This window comes from Apis mellifera, linkage group LG9 (genome assembly GCF_003254395.2).
Source record: "Apis mellifera strain DH4 linkage group LG9, Amel_HAv3.1, whole genome shotgun sequence".
In the NCBI taxonomy this organism is placed as follows: Eukaryota; Metazoa; Arthropoda; class Insecta; order Hymenoptera; family Apidae; genus Apis; species Apis mellifera.
In genome coordinates, this window is record NC_037646.1 from 5,192,118 (window position 1) to 5,213,787 (window position 21,670).

Here is a 21,670-nt window from a genome sequence, read left to right on the forward strand (position 1 = left end):
TTTTGCATTTAACAATCTTTTTACAATAAACAATTGTAATTATTGTAATCGTAAAGTAATATAATTAATATTATAATTAATATTATATAATAAATAATTTGTATTTAACGCGTATTTAAAATCTTATTAATAATAGATTTATTCTCTCGTGTCGATAAATACGATATAATATGTCGAGCGTCGACGCGACACAAGAAACGAAAACAAACGGTTTATCATTGTTATCAAAATATCGATTTAACAGAGTCGTTTTCGAGACACGGAACAGAACGGACGCGTTGCTCGACGCTCCTCGCAAGAATATTATACTGATTGGTATGTATTAATTATATAATTTGTTATAAATAATAAATTAATTATTTTAATTAGTTTCGAGTAAATAATTATAAATCGATTAATTATTGTAAAAATTATTTAAGAGTGCATTATGGAAAAACGAGTATCAATCGAGATGCAACATATAAATATTATTTATTATACTTTTTTATTATTTATACAGTTATTTATATAACATATTTATATAAATATTGTACAATTTTTATTTTTATTAATTCACTAATCAAGTTATCGTATTAATACGTCATCCCAAAATACATTTTATAATTTCAGGACAATTTCATCTACACGAAGAGGCCAAGAAATAACTTGAGGAAAAGCTGAATTCGAATTTCCTTAATTATTTATCCAATTAAATACATTTCCCTCAACGATTTCTTCCAACACGAATTGCTTCGAAAAAACTCGATCACATTTCCTTATCCTCGAAAGAAAGAAAGAAGAAGAAAAAATTCTCAAACATTCCCCCCTCCATTAATTCCAATCTCTCGATGTCTTAATAACAACCTAATTGCGCAACAACTGAAATCTAGATGAAATCTCAACTGGCCTCAACTGGTTGCATGCCTTTTCAATCTCGTCTCGAACACGTATAGCAATATTTAACCAAGATTATCAGAGAGTCGGAGCGAGGACAGAGGCCCCTGTTATTCCGTATTCACGTTAACTGGGGACGGAAATGGCCGGTCGTAAGGTCGATTACACCCCTCGACCCTCCGCTTCTCCAAAGGAGAAGACAACGTTGATACGGGAACGATAGCGGTGTGGAAATCTAATTGAAGTGGGCGTAGACTGTAATAGCCCTGGTTGTACGAGGGACAACCACGCGAATGCCTCGTTCAAGACGCATCGCCCGCCCCCCGAACATTCCTAAGAAGATTCGAGTAGTCGTCGGCCAATTCAACGCGACAACGTGCATATCCTATTCGCCAGCCCTTCGTTTCCCCCCGTTCTTCTTCCCGTGGGAATATACGAGGGCGACAACTCGTCGCTTCGACTGTGGTGAGCATTTTCAATTTGTAATATATGGTTGTCGATGCGTTGCGCGGTAAAGTTTTTGGATTTTTTGGTGGAAGAGAAAGCGAGTTTTTGGGATAATTATTTTATACGGGAGATTGGTTAGTAGGCAGGTGAATTGTAAATATTTTGGAAGTCGTGAAAAACGTGAAAAATTGGTTTCTTTTTTCAATTTCTTTTATTAAGATCGTACAAGTTTTTCTTTTTTTTAAAAAAGGGAATGCTTGTCTTTGAGAAAAGATTTTTCATTCGAGCGTATAAATACATTTTACGAGGGGAATATTTTTATCGGTTAAAATTTTAATGCTCCGTTCTAATTACCGTCAAGCATACATTCTTTCTCGTGCACTATCATATGTTAAGATCGAGTTATGTAAGCAAAATTCACTGCACCGCTGAAAAACGCCAGCAGAGATAGTACACGTTTCTACGAGTTTGGTTCATCGTGATATGAAGTTTATGTTATAACAGGATAAAAGATATTCCCCTCTTTTTTGGTCGAGGAACAATGAGAACCGTTCGTATATCATATCAAGGTAATTAGTTTAGAAAAAAAAAAAAGAAACTCAAATCCTCCTTAAAACATCTTTCTAAAACAACTTTTGATATCATCGTTCAACATGTATCAACTACAATTACATATTACTCGTATAAATCTCTTCAAAAACTCGCACAATAGCTCGCACAAATTTCAACTTCCAAATTAAAATTCATCCAACAATTAAAAGAATTATATCAAAGATATCATAAGCTTATCTTTATATACACAAAGGATTATTCGATCCAATATTATTTATTTTCTCGATCCTCCTCTTCTTACCTTTCGAAGCAACAAAAGAAATCTCCTTAACATCCCCCCACTCTCCTTTACCTTATATCTTCGAATAACGTCTCCCGATTCCACCCTAAGAAAATTCCACATTCTGTTTTGTTACATATATATATATAAAGAGAAAGATATCCAAGCCAATACCACCACCAATCAACATAGAAACGGGTTTCACCTCGTGGCGAAACACAGCGTAACCTCGTTTCCACACTCGGTGTACACGATCATTCCCTCCCTCCCCTCCAGGTTCCAGGGAATGGATTTAATAAAGGAGACGTGGGTGCAGACGAAATCGGCGCGGAGGACGGATAGCGGAAAAAGCGGAAGTCGTAAATTGTCTCGGAAAAGGATCGGTGCTGTAAAACCCGGCGGAGGAGGATTTTATCGATTCAATATCTCTCTTTTCCACGATTGGACCGGTGGAAACGCCGGTTACAAAGAGGCAGAGGACACGATCCCGCAAAGGGGATATTCGGGTATGCGCCTTTACGGGTTACCCCTTTCGAATTATCCACCCTCCTCCTCCTTCTTTTCTTCCTCCCCTCTCGCGGGGGTATTTTCGACGGGGCGAGGCACAAAAGTTCCACGGAGTCGTCTTCGGGGATCGAATAATATACGGGCGCGGCGTTAAGGAAATTTAGGAGCGCGAAACCACCGCCATCGCCACCTCTGGATATGAGAGTCTGGATTTATTCGGTTGAAATATCGTCGAGGCATCGGGCGGATTCCACGTGACTTGAAACCGTTTATTTTTTCGTCGTTTTATTCGATTTTGTTTCGTTTCGTGATCGTGTGTATATATATTTTTTTTTTTGGTCGACGAATCGTTTTTTTTTTTTTGTTTTTTCATTTTTGGTTTTTGGATTTATCGAAAATATGGTAGATTCCCCGCGAAAAGTTCTCGTGGTTTGTGAATAATATTGGTGTATAGAAGGGTGGGAAGAAAATATTGTATTAGATTCGTTTCTCGTGTTTTTTAATTTATATTATTATCAATATATAATAATTGAAATAGTGTATATTATTTTGTTCACTTATAATTATAAAAATTCAAAAAGAGGAATTCATTACAATTCGAAGATTCAATTTTGTTATATTTTTTATTAATTTTTAGGTTAATTTTCTACAAGATTGATTCAAATCATTTCTACGAGTGGAATAAAATTTTCATATTTTAAACAACACGGGATGAGAATTAAAATTTTTGCATATACAGTTTCGAATGTATTACGTTAGACAGAGGAAGATGGAAAGTGGAGAGAGGAAGGGGAATCGATAGTAACGGAAGGGTGGCTCGAAACATTCGACTATCGTTATAAATCAGGTTAACGTTGATTTATCTTGCAGAAAAGTTACAGGCCGAGCTTAAACTTAAGCAGAAAGGCGCAAGATCTATGTGCCCGTGTACAAAGGAGAGTGTGCTATTAATCCTTATCAATTGTGACTCACGCAGCGGGGGAAATGTATCATTTCGTATCAACGAAGATAAACTTATTCGAAAATGTAACACGATTTATTAATGTTATTTAAAATAATATCAATATCTTTCAACGGACAGAAAAAGAGATATCACGAATTTTATAATTAACTTGTAATAATCACATTTGTTATTACAGAGAAAATTTATTAACCGTATTAATCTACAATGCCAATTCTTTCCAAGTTTTATCACTGAATGTGCAAAGAAATCGTGTAAAACATTAACATTATCTTCGTTTTTCCGATTCCACAATAATTCCTGATGACGCTATAACAAGAAGGAATAAAAAAGAAGGTAGAGAGAATTCGATTCCATTATAAAAAAAATTTATCCAAGATATCATCTAGGATGCGCATTGTCTAGAAGGCAGAAACCGTGTAATTGAGGTTAGGAAGGGAGAGTAAGTGTCGCAGTAACGGCAACGATTCCCAGTTACCAAGATTACGTCCGCCAGAGCGAGTTAATCAGCCAATGAGCGGGAACAGAAGCGGAGAGCTATTTAATAGAAAGGAATCCTCGGTTGTAAAAGATAAAGAGGCATGAAAGGATGGGAAGAGGACGGGAAGGGACGAGTGGAAGACGGTCTCTCGAACGTTGGAACAACTAATGAACCGTATATTCCCATCCGGGTCTCGTGATTCCTATTGTGAAATAGCCTGGTGGACATGGCCGCCTCCTAAAAGAGGAGAGGCAGGCAAAGGAGGATCTGATGAAAGAGATTGCTCTCCTATCTATCTTCTTGTCTTTCCCCATTCATCTGAGCGACCGTTGGTCGGGGGTGGCACGCGACTCCAGTGAAAAAAAAAAGAAGAAGGACCATTTTGGGCACAATCCGGATTTTCATGCTCGAATAATTGTTAACTCAAAGGAAGTATAAAAGCTCCCTGTGAGGGAACCTCTTCCTTTCTCGATCCAAATCTTATCCGGGATCGAGACGATTGGATGGACGAGATCCAATAACAGATACAGAGATGTACAAGAGTATCGTGTCGGTTTGAAGTTTTGTAGAGGTATTTTGAAATTGAGTTTTTAAACTTTCGATGATGGATATGTAATTGAACGGATGTTGTAAGATTAACAAGTGTGTATATATATGTAGTTGTAATTTTATGGAGATATTTTAAAGCGGATAGTTTAATGAACTTTAAGCTTTTCACGATGGACGTAGTAATAGAGTAGATTGGAAGATTAATATTAAGGTGAATGAGTAGATAGTACAACGGAATATATTATAACGTAGTTGAAGTTTCATGGAGAATTTTGAACTGGAGATTAATAAACTTTAAGCTTATAATGATATGTAATTGAACGGATTAAGGAAGAATTAATATTAGGATAAATGATTGGGATAAGAGATTTTTTTAAATTAATTTTGTACACTTTTAATAATGTATAAAATTTTCAAATATACATATAATAAATTTAAATTCGCAACGAGTAATTCGCAACTAATAATTCGTGGAATAACAAATGTTATTTCTAGGGTCATCCTGATCATCGATTCAGGAAAAACAACATCCTCTTTCCCAGCCTGCATAGACCGAGGCGAGCAAAGAAATACGTGCCTAGGCAGTCAATTATTATCCACGCGGGTAAACGTGGCCGTCAAAACGACAAATAAAAGAGGAGTAAAGTACAAGCGAGCACAATGGAGCGTGGAAAAGTAAGAGCTGACTCCGAGAGGAAGGGAGGGCGAGAAGGGAGGTCTTCCCTGCCAGATGTATTTCACACATTAACGACTTTGGTCACGGTGTGTCACTGCTCTGGATATCCAGTGACATCTGGTAGGCCGTCCCTATAATGGAACATTGGAAACCTCTGGCTGATCGTGCCGTGGAACAAGCTTAAGGGTGGTTGAGAGAAAATTGACGGTGTCGCCACCACACCGGGATTAAGTGAAACTGAGAATCGCCGTGTAATTTTTTCGGACTAGAAACCGGGACACTCTCTATTGTACTCGTCGATCTGACTGGCGACGAATCGGGCGGTGCTTGCGGTTGAAAGGTAGAAAAACCCTCCCGGGCATTCATCAAAGCGCAATTTTTACCCACCTTTGTCAACCGAACGTTCGACATTGAATATAGAGATCGATGAACAGTTGAAAGGTATTGGTAACGAATTTGAAAAATATCCCTTCTCTTTTAACCGTTCTGTTTCCAATTGTAGTTAATAGAACTGGTGAGGTGATATATCGATCGATATATTGGATATTGGTTATATTGTCATTATATTACCATGAATCCAAAAAGCTTTAAATCTCCATATAAAGGGAGATCTCCATTTGTAATTATCCAAATTGATTGATATAAGTTATTATACCATTGAACGTTATAAGTAATTGTAATTATTGGAACTTTAATACTCAGTGATACAGTGTTGATTATAATTATCTGTGTACCATTGCATGGCCCATAAATAATTACAAGTGAAGCGTGGTGTTAAATATTCAAAGTTGTAGGAGAGATGATTATATTATGCTGAAAATGGTGAAAAACATTTCAATTTATAATTTTCCACTGGTGTGTTGCAAAATTTGCTGTTGACTATAATCATCCACAGCGCTGAGCACTCATTGTGTATGTACTACGGATGCCATCAGTCATCTTGCTCTAAGCACTCGTGTATACAGGTGACTGTAATCACCCAGCGTTAAGCACTCGTTGGATAACACGGGTAATTATAATTACTACAAGTTTGTAAGTACTTTCTACAACATCATCAGATATTATAATCATTTCTACGAATTTGTAATAACATTTTTAAGAGATTTTGATAACACTAACAAATTAGGCGAGGAAAATTGCTTATTTTCTTCGATTAAGTAAATTTAATTAGGATTAAATTTCTTCATTTTTTACTCTTGTGTGTAAAGAAAAGGAAAATTTTCAAAAAAGAGGATTAAGAAAATATTTTCCTTTTCTTTCTTCTTCTTCTTCTTTTTGCAAGAAAATATTCTCGCATAATCTATTATGTATGAATAGAACTTAAACTTCAACTTGATATTCGTTAGAGGATCCGAAGTCGTTCTTTCTCAAGAGGATAACGTTCTACTAGTTCACCATAGATTCTTATGGGAATTGCTGAAGTACGAATTCAATGGTGAAGTCTCCTACCTCGTTCGTTATGCTCTTAAGAGATCAACTTTCCAGGATTATATCGTTATTCTAACTTAGTCTCAAGAAATAAAGACGACGATGAACCAACCAAGGAATAAAAGTTTAATCGATAATGCATCAAATCTACCACCTATTTTATAATAAGATAATTTTCATTAACATTCAAGTTGAAGAATTTAAATAATACCAATTATTACGTATATAAATAAATTGGTATCAATTACTCTGCAGAAGTGGAAGAAAAAAGGAATCAAGAACAAAAAATGCAATGTCATCGAAACCAAAACCCTGATACACGATTATTCTCTTTTTCTTCATTCTAAATGGTCACCGTGTACAACCCAAGATCATTTATCACCCCATAAAACATCTTGTTAGCTTGGTCACGAATAAAATACAAGGAACAATATTTCACCAGATAAAATCTATTGCTTCTATTATGTTATACTAATACTACAATAAAACGATCATTAATAGTAAGTACCTTATCCCTTCATTACATAATTCAAATATTTAATTTCTTGCTTAACGATCAAATGAAAAAAAACAATATATTCATTGCATTACATTATTAAAAGGAAGATTCAATTTCAATATATCTTCACATCCATCCTCATTCGATCGTAAAGTAAAATAGAATGTCTCCAGATAATTTCTAATCAACAATAATCACAAATCAGCCTCCACGCCGCGACCAAAATCGATTTCTCTCGCGAGTTCTCAAGTGCCCTTTTTCTCGCGAGGACGAAAGAGGGTTTAGACCGATCGACAAAGCGGACAAACAAAGCGCGCACAGTTTTGCAGAATGTAATTCGAAGCGTCAAGGGAGACGAAAACCTGTAATAACCAGCGAAAGAAAACGTTATAAGGGTGCAATGTTATTTACAACCCTTTCTTTCTACGCTGCGAACTGCGGCGTACCGATACGACGAGACTCGCGCCATCTGTCGTGGCGTTTTTCATGCGCGATTTTTCGCGGAGAGAAAAGGAAAAAAGGGGGGGAGAAGAAAAAGAAAGGAGACAGAAAACGTTTCTCTCTACAAAGGAGCATCGTTATTCTCTCCCCCCCTCCCGTTGTTTTGTTGCCTACGAATTTTCCCATCAGGCCCGTACATTATGTTTTTTTCCATTGTGTTTTTGGCTCGACGGGAGTATCGCGTGCCACAGCGGGGAAATTTATCGTTCTGTTCAACCGCGAACCGTTTAATGCCGGAAATTTATCGACAATGATGATCTTGTTTGCACGTCGATAAACTTGATTTTTCGATTATAACGTATTTTCCCTTTTTTTTTTTTTTATTTTTTTATCGATGGACAATTGATCGGTCCATTGAGGGGTTGAAATGATGATGGACGGAGGGATGATGTTTCTTTGAAAAATTAGTTTATTTTTCGAATATTTAAATGGATAAAATTTTACGAACAATCTAAATTTCCCAGTGGAAATATTATGAATTGTTTCATCCTGGAATTGTTCATCATTAATATTATAATCCTACATCTGATTTCCATTTAAAATAATTACGGACGGTACAAGTGTTCGTAAGTATCGTAGGGTATCATTTAACTCGAATATTTTGCAATTTCCTCCAGTGAGTCACGAAGTCGATCCCCGGACGCGCAGACGAAAGTTTCATAACGATTAACCAGACGGTTAAAGTTGAAGCCGCCTCTCTGGAGAGGCACACGAGTTTATTAAGTAGAAGTCTGGCTTCAAGGCTAGGAGGAACGGTAGCGGAAGAAGAACGAGAAATGGTGAGAGTAAGAAATTCTTCCCTCGACTTTGATGAATTTGTCTTGCAAAGTGAATGGCTGTGCGCGGGCGGAAATAACGGCAGCGGGAGTACGACAAAACGGTTTGTTTACTTTTCGAATACGTTTTAGGATATTCGCGATGTTGGGAACGCGACAGAGGGATCAAAAGGGTAACGAGAAGCGATGGGATGATGGAAGCGAAGGAGGCGTGGGATAGTGAAAAGTATGTGGAAAGAATGGGCGACAATTTCGTGAAATGTTTAAAATATTTGAAGATTTTTTTTTTGATAGAATATTGTTCTATTAAAAAATATCGAAAGGAATTTTCGAAATATTTAAAATATCAATTTTGTTTAATGAGAAGGGATACGTTGTAAATAGATTTACGACGACTTCGTAATCGAATGAAAGCAGAATGATGTCATGCAATCATGATCTTTACGACCGTTCATCTTTTATCTAGTTGATTCATAACATTCTTGGATGAATAATCCATTAGAGTGTCACCAACGTTTCAAACAAAAGCGACTCAGCCAGCAATACATCATACAAGTGCTTTATTTCAATGGGTAAATCCCATTGCGAGATTGAATGCTCAAACGAGAAATTTACAGAATATTTCGACGAATGGAATAACACGTCACAGGGTATTTAATCCTAACAATTAAATACCAAGTTAACACAAAGGAAAACGATTGCATCTTTATACCGAGGAAATCTTATTTCTGAAAGGATATAGATACATCTATTAAATCCCTTCGTAACGAGATAGAATATGCAGATATCATTCTTGCTGTAATACTGGAAAACAATTTTCCAAGAGGTAACAAATAAATTATTGCCATTTCGATGTATCGAATCATTTTATTATGTTTATAAAGATCTTATGAAAATGTCACATTCATATTTTTAAAAATATTTTCAGATATCGAATGTATAAAGAAACATTCAGGGAAGAAGAGGAGTCATAAACATTGTTGAATGTTATTTATTTCCTTTCGATCGAGATCATGGAGGTATCATGGGATACACACAAATAAATTTTAAATCAGTAGAGTTGTAACTGGACCACGTAAGCCATTATAAATTAATTTAACCAGAACTGTTAAATATATATAATGTATCGATAACTACTATTTCCTGTCTATTTCCTGTTAAAATTAATCATATCTGTTTTCAGGAATTCAATTAAGCCAAAAGGAAATTATATTTTTTCTAAATTCGTCTAAATTACCATCATAAAAAATTCCATCCACTTTCACGTTCAAATATAATTCCTTCCTTCATTCTAAGTTTTCATATTCTAATTTTCTAACAGTATCCGGTATTAGATCATAGGATTTAACAATCTTTCATTAACAAACCGATTGTTACAATCAACCACACTGTCAATAATCATTATACAACAGCGCAAATTGAGGACAACAATTCATATATAATCTAGCATTCAGATCGACAATATTGCACACATGCAAGTATTCTGAAATTCTATTTACTTTTCGCATTCAAACAATTGCTCAATATTAATTTGGCAAATAATATTTGCGATTAGAATCGTGTTTCAATACAATTACCTCGTGATTTATAACATTGGAAAGAAAACACATGATTCAATCGATGTTATATAACAAATACTGAAACATTATCGGGAGAAAGAAGTTCGATTAAAATAAAGAAGAGGGCAGTGCGTACGCATAAAGATGTAAAATCAAATATGGCCGCTAGAAAAATTTGATAAAACACTAATAAAGATTTTCAAGTATGTATCCAATTTATGTATGGCCGATTTTAATAAAATTTATGTATGATATACTTTCCAATAAAATATTTCACAAGTGTTTCTTTCAAATCCCAAAATCTATTTTGAAGGGATGAAAACAATTCTTCAAGTTACGAGGTGGAAACATATTTCATGGAATGTTAAATTTAAGGAAATAATTGAAATATAACAAGGAGTTGTTTTAAAAAAAAAAATGTTTGAAACAAAGAATTTCTTTTTTGTTAAAATTAATCAACCTGAAACTACCATTTTCAGTAATTAAATTCTTTCCGTTATATTTAAAAATCTAACAAATATTCATATCTCCTATCATATCCACTATCATATTCGCCAATCAAATCGATCGATTTTTCAATCTACTCGAAATTTCTTTCGATATAGCAACGTTTCGCAAACAATCGATCGAAAAAACAATTTTCACCTGTAAACACGTGAGTGACGATACATCGTCACTAACCTAATTCGCGAGTGTAAAACTCTTTAGGGGGACAGAGGCAGCGCGGTACATATTGTGTGTCGCGTTACGCGTTCATATGTGTTTGCCTTGTCGAGGAAGCAATCAGTTCCATCTACTGGCAACGTTTACATGGATCGTTTACAGCCCTCTTGTGTAGCTTTTGGCGTGCCAGGTATTCCGATACTCATGCAGATATCCTACGTTATGTTATATATATATATACATATATGCGTGACTATCGTTGCGAATTTCAAGCCGCCGTTTCTACGCTGTTCTGTTTAGCCCTGACTCAACTTATCTCGAAGCTATCGGTTATGCTCATGCTTCACTGCTATTGCATATTGTAATTAATAGCAATATGTAATCGATTATGTAAAGCAAAAAAGAGAATGTATTGCAAAGCAAATTATATATATTTAGAAAATATAAATTCGATATTTCTAATAATTAAACTATGGATGAACAGAAGAGAATTTATAAAAATTACAAGCAAACAGATGGTGCTTTGCTTCTGTTAGATTATTAATAAAATATAAATTCGATATTTCTAATAATTAAACTATGGATGAACAGAAGAGAATTTATAAAAATTACAAGCAAACAGATGGTGCTTTGCTTCTGTTGGATTATTAATAAAATATAAATTCGATATTTCTAATAATTAAACTATGGATGAACAGAAGAGAATTTATAAAAATTACAAGCAAACAGATGGTGCTTTGCTTCTGTTGGATTATTAAGAAGATACGTATGTGCAATCTTTTAAAAAAAGGAAATTAAATAGAATGGGCTATCAATCTCTCAGTATCAAATGAAATACAAGAATATTACTTTCTACATTTTCAACGATGAAATATTAATTCTGATTCCTTCAGAATGATTCATAAGTTTTTTGAAATATTATTTTTACATTTGATCAAATTTTGAAAAACATTTTAAAGTTTTTCCTCTATTCCTTGGAATAAAAATTCAAACGAAGTCACACGAGGAGAAGGAGAGGGGATTAAAGTTGATGGAATCGAAGGAGAGAAGCGTCATGAAAGAAGAAAAAATTGAAAGGAATAATTTGATATATATATATTCACTTTTCAAAAACAATCTTCCTTTTTTCCTTCCCAACATGTATCTCCAGTGTGAAAATGCGTTGGGACGTGTTAATATTTATAACTGTACCGTGAAATCGGTGCCGCGCGCAAATATACAGCTGATCTTGAATTCTTTTGGCAAAAGTGCCTCAGAAGAAATGCAAATTTCACGTAGCGACCTCGGACACACTCGGCCAGAATCGTGAACAACTCAAACTGAAACTCAAATATATCTCGAAACAGAAAGCTGTTTTACACATTGTACGAAACACGAAGCCCCAAGTTGCAGCCACAATGAAAATTTTCCTCATGGATTTTGTCCATGCGAAGTAAATCCATCATTTGATGATAGAAAAAGGAAGAGGAAAGTATAAATTTGTTAACAAATTTTTGAATAATTTGGATTTGTGTAAGTATTTCAAAAAATATTGCAATGTTATTTCTATTACTTACTCAATAGATTTCCATTACAAATGTTTGTTACTTTATACAACTGAACTTTACCTGAAACAGAGAAAGAAATTAAAAATTAAATATATATTTTTAAATTAATATTCGATATTTTTATTTATATGTTTGAAAACTACAAGAATTATAAAATCACGTTTTACAATAATTCACCAATAAAGAAGTAAAATTAATAATCCATCTCCCATTAAAATTACATAATCAATATCAAACCTTTTATAAGTGTAACCCAGAATTACACTAAAAAAGAATTACATCCAAACGTGCCAATATATTCCAATTTTAACACAATTTCTCGAACATCTGTATTAAATAATATATCCGAAAATCGAAAGAGAGGGACACAAATATTCCAATTACACACAAATATCCATTTAATGGAACCCGCAGCGTTACATTTTCCTTACGAGTCCCGTCAGAAGAGATTCTAAAGTGTGCTCAATTACCATATCGTTCTGCTCGATTTACCGTGCAATTACAACTCGCTCACAAAATCCTGGTAGCGATCGTCGAAGCGAGGGGGAGAAAATCCCAGCGGGATTTCACAATGCGCGCAGGATGCGCTCGAGAAGAAGGAGGAGGAGGAGGAAGAGGAGGAGGAGGAGGAGTCGTCTCGTCTCTCCTCACCAGCTTCGCATTCAATTTCCTTCTTTGGCAGGAGTTTACAGAGCCGGCCGCGTTATGTCGAGCATATTAATAGGCTGGCCCTGTGCACATGCTAACCACGTAGAGGAAGGACGACGTAGCGCCGCCGCTAAATACTCTCGTATACATGAACGGGCGGCGTCTACGGGTTGGGGGGTCGGCGTCGACCCGCCGCCAACGCTTTGCTACGCCATTTAATTACGCGGTATAGGAAGGAGCGTAACACGGGCAATAATAACATTTTTTAAAAACCGTGGAATGGATTATTTAACGTCTCGCGAGGTGGATTTATCGCCGGGTGAGATTTAATTATTCTTCTTATTCTTCTCTTTCTTTGTGAATGTAATTTATTTTATCGAGCAAATTCTTCTGCGTTAAACTTTCTTTTTTTCCAGGATGTACGATTTATTTGATATACGTGGAGGAGGCGACGACGCGTTGGTGAGAGGAATAATGTTTATTTGGCGAGGGAAATATGATTTATTTTTTTCGGACGCGAGTCAAAGAGTCTTTTTCTTTTGTTCTTCGAGAGATATACTTCGTTCTTGATGAAAGGATTTAATGAGATTAATAGAAGATGTTTTTCTTAGGATGAAATAGTTTATGGACGTTTCGTAACGTTTCTTCAGTTCTCTTTTTATATTTCGTTCGTGCTTCTTCCTTGTCTTTTTCGCTTGCGACGTCTATTTTTGAACTTCAACTTCACTTGCCTGTCCATCCTTTGTTTTGGGAACGAAATGCTTATCGAGTTGTTCGAAAAATTCAAAGACAATTTAATAACGTGCGCATCGTTTGTTTCTACTTTTATCTATTTATTGGAAATTTTTATCCTGTTTTCTGTTCCGCGAATTTTTATGCGTATTCGCAGTCTTTCCAGTGTACGTTTAGTAAAAATTACAAAATTTTTACAATTTGACAAACAGAATTTTCAAAACATATACAGTAGAAATTAGAATGCTGTGTCTATAATAATTAATAGTTGAAAGTATTAAAAGTGGAATTTTAATTAAATTTATTATTCATCCAGAGTAACTGTTGGCGACTATCAAGAAAAATTGGAAAAACTTATGCAAAGAGTGGACGCAGTAACAAAAACTGTTAACCGCTGAGTAAAATTTGAATACGTCGCGGGAGGTATTTCGACGATGAAATTCGCTGACTATGAATATGCACATCTGCAGGCAAAGTATTTCACAATTAATATTTTTGCACCAGTGAGAACTCCTGGTGGTTCAAGCTCGAAAATTGCATTTTATTTCCAAGGTGTGCAACTTTTACCAAATTTTCTTACAATGTTGCTCCAACAATTTCTTATACATCCTTCCAACATCAATTCTCACATATATATTCCTAAAGATGGAGAGATATCTATCCGAAAATTAACCCATTAATCCGCAAAATTTCCCGAATGAATAAAACCCATAAACATCTACGAGAATTAAAAGAATTTCAAAACGGATATAAAAAAAAACGACCATCATTCATCCTATCGATATCTACACGATCACCCCCGTCAAAAAAAAAAATGCCAAAAATTTCCAACGCCGCGTGGCCAATATTTGGTACACAGATATCGAACGAAAAAAAAAGGAAAAAAGATTTTCACGAGCACAGGGGGCAAACGATCGACAACTCCGCCACGCTTCTTCCTTTTAAGCGAACGCGCTTACGAGTCAATGGGTCAATCGAGCGATGATCGAGCCGGTTGTAACATCATCCGCAACGTTGCACGCGTTAGAAACGCGTGGCGGGATGCTTGCATGCGTTGCTGCACCCGGCTGCGGATGTGCATTCATCGCGTGCATTATTGCCGCGTGGGTGGGGACACGGGCTATGAATAGAGGGCAAGTTTAAGGCTACGATGGAGCGAGTGTTGACGCGCTACGCTGCCTCGACAGATTTACGCGCAAATGCTCCCTTCGTGGTTGAACGGGGATGTGAGAAAACCCTCGGTTTTCCACGCTTAGGTTTTTCAACCTAAGAAAGGTAAAAACTTTTGACACGGGCGAAAGTTCGCTCCCTTTTCGAAAAATTATTTAAAAATTTATTTGATCGAGCATATTTCTCTGAAGATTTTTCGTAAATATCTTAGATAGATCGTTCGATGATTAAAATTGAGACTGAAATTCGTGTATTTCTTCAAGTAAAATTTTAAAAAGTTTTGAGAAACTGGTAAGTCGAGAGATTAATTTGTTTAATTCGAGAAAAAAGTTAGGGAAGAATTGTTGTTCCGATAAATTTCTTAAATTCTTGAAGGGTAGGGTATTTCCAATTTTGTTAAAAAATTTATGAAAATATTCGAAGCGAGAAGTTTAGAAGAAAGGGACGAGAAGAAATTGTATATACTTAGTTTAATGGAAGTGTTAATCTGTTAATCGATATCTCATCTCTTTAAAATTCAGTACTGTCTGAAGACAAGCTTGCTTCGTTTACCTTCATCCCATTGAAGTTTCTATGCGTTTTTCTTTTCTTTTTTTCTTTTTTTTCGAACGGAAACAGGTGATACGAAAAGATTAGTAGAGCCGGGCACTCGATCAGGAAGATGGATCGATCGAATAAAAAAAGCTATGAAAGAAGCAAGGCTGTTATTTGTAAGCTCGCTTTGAAGCAAATGGTTCATTCAAAAAAAAACTATAGCTTTTTATCATAATCTTCTCCGAATCTCTATTCTGCACTGATAGTAATATTATTAATAAACAATTCTTTATTATTCTCTTTGGAAGAGTTTTTTCAGAATTTCTAAAGTAAAACATTGAAAAATTTAAAATAGATAAGTCGAACTATAAGAATATAATACAGAATAAATTGTGAAGAAAATCCTTTGTGAAAAATATATACAATTTTTCAAATCTGAAAGAAGAATTAAATTAAGATTGCAAAGATCTTTAAAATTCACATTTGTAAGTAAAATTGTTGTATTATTTAACTTATACAATTTTAAAACTTAATCACATATTTTTTTATATTATTACTTACTAGAAATTTGAAATTTCAGGGAAAGAAAGATTTGTACGGTATTAAGGAGAAGCAATACGAGGAAAGCAAGGAGATAAGAGTTAGACAGTAATGTCTCGTGGTAGCAGAATGTCAGGAACGTGCCATAGGTTTCGGAGACGCTGAAGCGACCAACTTTGTCCCCACGGTCCAGCTTGTTAATAGCGATCCATCGAGCTTTCCATGGGGGTTGTTTGAAACTTTAACTAGTTTCCACTTGGTCCGTAGTCGAAGCTGCAACCATATGAGGTGAGATTCGATTCCGTCAAAACGTTCCTTCCTTCAAAACACTGGGGAGAAATCTTCGACGAATTTTCCTTTTTTAGCATATATCTCTTTATACAATTGATAGATTTATACAAATCCGATATAAATGATGCGTGTGATTATATTGAGACCAGAGATAAACGAATATTCATAAATAAATAACAAACATCCATAAATAAATAAATAATTATACGAATATGCATTACAGATTGCATATCATTAATTTACGATGAGATTATTTCCAGCTCTATTTATTTATTATTCGAGGTGATGAAAAACATTTGGTTTCTGTATATTTGTTCCACGGAAAATGTTTAATCTCCGCTCGAATAAATATTCCATCGATATCTTTTTTCTAAAAAGATTTGATTAATTATAATATTTTATTTGTTTGTAAAATTAAAATTGTCAACAAGGAAATTCCGTATCCCGGATAGATATCAAGAATATCGCAGAATTTTTTATCGTTCAAAAATTTAGAAGGAAAGAATTTGAACACGAAGAAGAAATAACCATAGAAGATGAGAAAATATATATATATATATATATGTAGCTGGCTATGTATCGAGTTTTACACTATACTGGCGAGAATGTACTTGCACCTGAGCCAATTTGCACATCAAGAATTTATGGCTTCCTTGCTAATGAAAGGCTCGCTACACACATTTTCTCTTGGAGGGATCAAAAAATAAGAAGGAAAGATGTAATAAAGGATTTTACATTTTAATCGAACAATATGTAAGTATCGCGTATATTTAAAAGAAACATCGCTCTTTCTAATGTGTTAAAATAATCAATAATATCTTCCATTTTATATTCGCTCAAACTTCTCTTCAAATTTTTATTGAAAAATAGAAATGATAAAACCCAAATAATTTTCCATATTTGTTCTAATTTCCAGAGCACAGAGAAACAAAGCAACGTTTGATCGAGATTAAACCAATTTTCCTCTCTTCCTCGAAAACTTGGAAATATTTCTAAGCCAGAACACTTTTTAAATTATGCCCTCGTGTGACATCTTGGGATCGTCTCGAAATGTATTCACCCTTGGCTTTGTGTGCGTCCACGTCGAGACGAAAAGTCTGCGAATAAACCCCTCTCCAACGTCCGGTCAGGATTCGAGAATATTTTTATCGGGTCTGGTTTTCTTTTTTCTTTCTTTCTTTCTATCTTTCTTTCTTTTTTTAGGTTCTTTTTCGTATTTTTTTTTTTTTTCCATCGGCCAACAGCTGGGAATCAGGGCACACGTGCTAGCAACGATGCGAGACTGTTCCACTGGCAGAGTTGGTCGAGGACAATCACCAGGATGTACGTATGTCAAACATATCGTTCACTTTCTTCCTCGAACTACGGGTGAAGTGGAAAAGTAAAAAGAACGAGAAACTAGGTTCGAATATTCTTTTCCAACAATCCTTTTGTTTTCCAAAGTCCACTTCGAATTTCATTTGAAAACTTTAAGCGACCAAGTTTGACAGATATTATTATTGATTATTGGATATAGTAATCGAAAAAAAGTTGGTGTAATTTTTTTATTTACTTTGGATATTTTATTATTAGAAGTTTTGAATGTTTAAATGTGTTTCATCGAATTTTTCGTTATAAATTTTGTTTTATAATATCTGTTTTTTTTTTCATATTGTTAGAGTCTTTAAAGAACAACAAGTTGCACAACTTTTATACACTAAATTCCGGCTCCTCCATCTATTAAACGAACAACGAATCTCGTAATCTTCTTTCTATACTTGCTCCCTTTCTTTTGAGCATTTTATCTCGTTATTTGTATTATTATTACTATTTTATTCTCGACATTACATAAGAGACATTTTGAATAAAAAAAAAAAAGAAATAACAAATTCTATAAGATGATTTCGATCTCACTTTTAATCAAAATGAATCTAATCAAATTCGAATAATCTGCAATCTAATAACTTATTAAAATAAAACGTTCGCACGTAATACTGGTTAACCCATTTACATCCGTAGATTGGAAGATCACTCTACAATGCAAACGTTTCTAAAAGTATATATATACATCCACACACAACGGAACGCATACAAATATTTAGCTTAAACATTATCAGATATGCATAATATTCGGCGGAATATTCGGAATGCTAATTTTCTGCTGTTTATCTTATCATTAAATACCAGCCAGGGCCGGCCACGCTCTCGTTAAACCAGATAAAATGTTTAGGTTATAGGCACAATGATTATTTCGCATATTTTGACGCGTTGCGTCTGCCCGGGGTGATAACCACGAGTACGTGGTTAACCGCATTGTACGATTAAAATTGCAACCGATTAAGCGTATTATAAAGTAGGGGCGGTTTGTGCATACGGATTGTCGCCTCGGCTGAAACGTAATCGGGGTAAAGGTTAACCTACCGTGACAATTACGTTGCCCGGATTCGGGATTGGGGTAGTTGGCTTTTGTAAATCGCGTCGATTTTTCAGGGGCGGCTCGTTAATTAAACGAACCGTGGAAACAAATTATTTCGATTCTATCCTTAATTTTGACTGCTGTCGAGTCAAAAAAAAAAAAAAAAAAGAACAAGCAATATTGCAATTTCTATCGCGAATAATAAAATCCTTTCGCTTTTCGTAAGCGTGTGTACCAAAGTTGGGCATTAATTAGTTGATAAAAAAATAATTAAAAATTTTTCCAACAAAGTTACATTAAAATACTCGAATAACATTTGTTCGTAGCTATTACAATAGATTCGCTTCTCGCATAATCTCATGACAATTATTCCCGATTATTATTATATTTTGAATCATCGAAGTAACTCTTGTTAACTTCTAATTATAATATTAAATTTTCGTAGTTTAACAATGGACGATTTTAATAATTATTGCATCATTCTTTGAAAAGAATATCGCGCTAATAAATTCATATCGTGACAATTCTTCTAATTTAAAAAACTAACAGCAATTATCTCCCATTACATTTTCTAACCTCGACTCTGTTAACGTTTCAGGCGGGAATCGTCAGCTAGATGGCGTCACTAACGAGTTCACACAATTCCCCTATCACGACCATATATTCCAACGACCGATCTTTGCCCAAAAATAACCACGAAATCTAAAAACCGAAACGAACGAACCGCGCGTAAACACGATCTCATCATCGGCAAGCATTCCCGGAAACAGATCTGCAAACTCACACCGTTTCCGATCATATCTCGCGATTCACCACGTATGCCCTGGCCACCACCACCATCACCGCTACTACCATCTACAGGCAGTTGCGCATAATTGGGAATCGATGAGAGAGGATGCAACCGGTCGTGAAACGAACGAACCGCGAGGATGAGCGGGCAAAGTGGGTTGGGTTGGGTGGGTGACAATGCAAAAGAGAGAGAGAGAGAGATCGCTTAGATTTAAGTGACATCGAGCATCGCACAATGGTGCTGATTGCCGAAATTAGCTGGCGCAGCCTCTGGCGACACGGCTCACGAGGCTCGTTGCAGAGATGGTGGTGGTTAGGAAAGGAGGGAAAGAAGAGAGAGAGAGTGTGGAAAAGAAAAGGATCGATGGGAGAGGAGGGAGAGAGACAGACAGATTTGTAGGACGAAGTTCCGCGTGGTTGGTATGGATTACGGAGACAATTGCGACTTCCTCTCTGCAACGCAGACGTTACGTGTTTGCTGCGAGCAACGAAGCTGTTTAAAAATCGAGCCGATTTTTCAAAGTGGCTAGGTATGAGCTTGGATCGTTTCTTCCTTTGTTTCCCGTTCGGTAAATAATAGGTATTGTCGATTTTCGTATTTGAACAAATTTTACCTTACAATTTGAACGTAGAATTTTTAATTTTTTTTTAGGAGGAAGCAACGTGATATGAATGAAATAAGAAATATCAGATTATTGATCGAAATTAATTCTTCCATGAGCCTCGTGAATCTCAACCAACACGTGATGCATAATGATTTAATTTTATCACATGAAACAATATTTTTATTACGTGTTATTTTGTAATGTGCATCAGAGAGTATTTAAACACGACAACTTGTCAAATCCAAAAATATATTCTTTTTAAAAATACATGAAATAAATCCACATAAATCACATTCTGCAAAAAAAAAAAAAACTAATGTTACGAAAACCGATATTTTTTAAAAGATATCAAAAATATTATTCAATACCAAAAACCATATATATATACATATATAGGAAGATAATACGAGGCTGACAATTTTTTATATTTTTATATCTTCCTCTCTAAAAACTAACAATATGACAGATCACGCGATACATTCATCGTTCCATCAACTCACCCATTCTACTCTACACAGAAATATCGTAGTGAAAAAATAATTAAACAATAATCACGTTTCTACTTATTAAAAAAACTAATACTAATTTCAACTCGTGCATTTCGAGAAAGAGAGAGAGAAATCGAATAGACGGAAACAAGTTAACTACGAAGCCTCGAAGGTGTCTAGGCCACTTCCAAAGGAGAGTGAATCGCAAGGTCCCCGTCTGTCTGAGGGGTGCACCTCGTGAACGTGATGTCACGCCTGTGAAAACTCCTTCGTAAATTCTTTTACCCCTTTCGAGTCGAGCTTTATGGCACAATCACGTAGCACTGACACAGGCGAGGAGAAGACTAAAGGGCGAAAAAAAGGGGTGGCGAAGGGAGGACCCCTTTTGGAAGGACACCGAGCGAGGAGAGAAATTCCCCCGGTGATAAATTAAATTAAGGTAAAGTTTTCCTTTCCTTCGAACGTGACTGATCTATCGCGAAATTCGCTTGACGAAATTTATAAATTTTCTAATTTAGGAATTGCCATCTTCCTTTCGATTCCTGAAAGAATAAAAATATATATTTCTCCATACTTTTTCTTATAATCATATCGTGTTGTGCAATTAACAAGCTGTGGAAAAGAGAATGTTACATATTTTTCTCCGTCTATAAAAATGAAAGAAAAGAAAGAAATTCGCTTTAGAGATATACTTTATTGACAATTTGAAGAGATATGAATAACCGTGTTCCCGATTTAAAAACAAGAAGAAGAAAATGATAAGCGTTTAATTAAGAAGAATTCACACAAGGAAAGAAGATTAAGCGGAATGAGAAGGGGGAGAGGGAAGAAATGGATAGAGGATCGTTGAAAGAAATGGACTGAGGTATATAAAAATTTTCTGCGTCGGTAGTCGGGGGTGCAAACACGGTGGAGGGAAAGGAAAGGGGCAAGAAGACAAACAGGTGCGCAGACATATGCATAATTCTAATTGCCTGCATACTTTTCTAACTAACCGTGCAGAAGGCACGTTCACTTGAACTTACAAACAAGTACGGGCACCGCATTGTGCACGGTTTGTCCTTACTCCTCGTTCGTTAGTCCACGGTTGTGCACGTTTACTTAATTATAATTATGTTCCCCGCAGTTGCTTTGATTCACACGTGGCTTCCGTGGCAAAGGATTATTGTATATCCATAT

At 35.4% G+C, this 21,670-nt stretch overlaps 2 protein-coding genes and 1 long non-coding RNA gene across 13 annotated transcripts in view; 2 read left to right on the forward strand and 1 right to left on the reverse strand.

The window, feature by feature from the left end:
- LOC411344 (fasciclin-1) overlaps positions 1-21,670 on the reverse strand; it is a 295,001-nt gene that overhangs the window by 184,140 nt on the left and 89,191 nt on the right. The window lies entirely within an intron of this gene.
- On the forward strand, positions 116-12,202 carry LOC102654579. Of its 4 annotated transcripts, none has more exons than XR_003305285.1 (8): positions 116-315; positions 610-1,338; positions 2,429-2,658; positions 3,530-4,672; positions 5,146-8,533; positions 8,663-9,356; positions 9,459-9,605; positions 9,714-12,202. XR_003305285.1 is itself a non-coding variant. In XM_026442664.1 (4 exons), the coding sequence occupies exons 2-4, from the start codon at positions 1,167-1,169 to the stop codon at positions 3,700-3,702; spliced, it is 699 nt and encodes a 232-aa protein (XP_026298449.1). In that variant the 5' UTR covers positions 124-315; positions 610-1,166; the 3' UTR covers positions 3,703-5,137. The 4 variants fall into 4 exon arrangements, 1 of the variants encoding a protein (XP_026298449.1); XR_003305286.1 differs by having other exon boundaries at positions 5,146-5,767; positions 5,829-8,533; positions 9,459-12,202; XR_003305284.1 differs by having other exon boundaries at positions 9,459-12,202.
- Positions 15,970-20,335, forward strand: LOC113218978. 2 transcript variants are annotated; one of them, XR_003305291.1, is made up of 3 exons: positions 15,970-17,537; positions 19,208-19,928; positions 20,051-20,335. It is a non-coding gene; the product is annotated as an uncharacterized LOC113218978 (long non-coding RNA). The 2 variants fall into 2 exon arrangements; XR_003305290.1 differs by lacking the exon at positions 20,051-20,335 and having other exon boundaries at positions 15,970-16,967; positions 17,131-17,537; positions 19,208-20,041.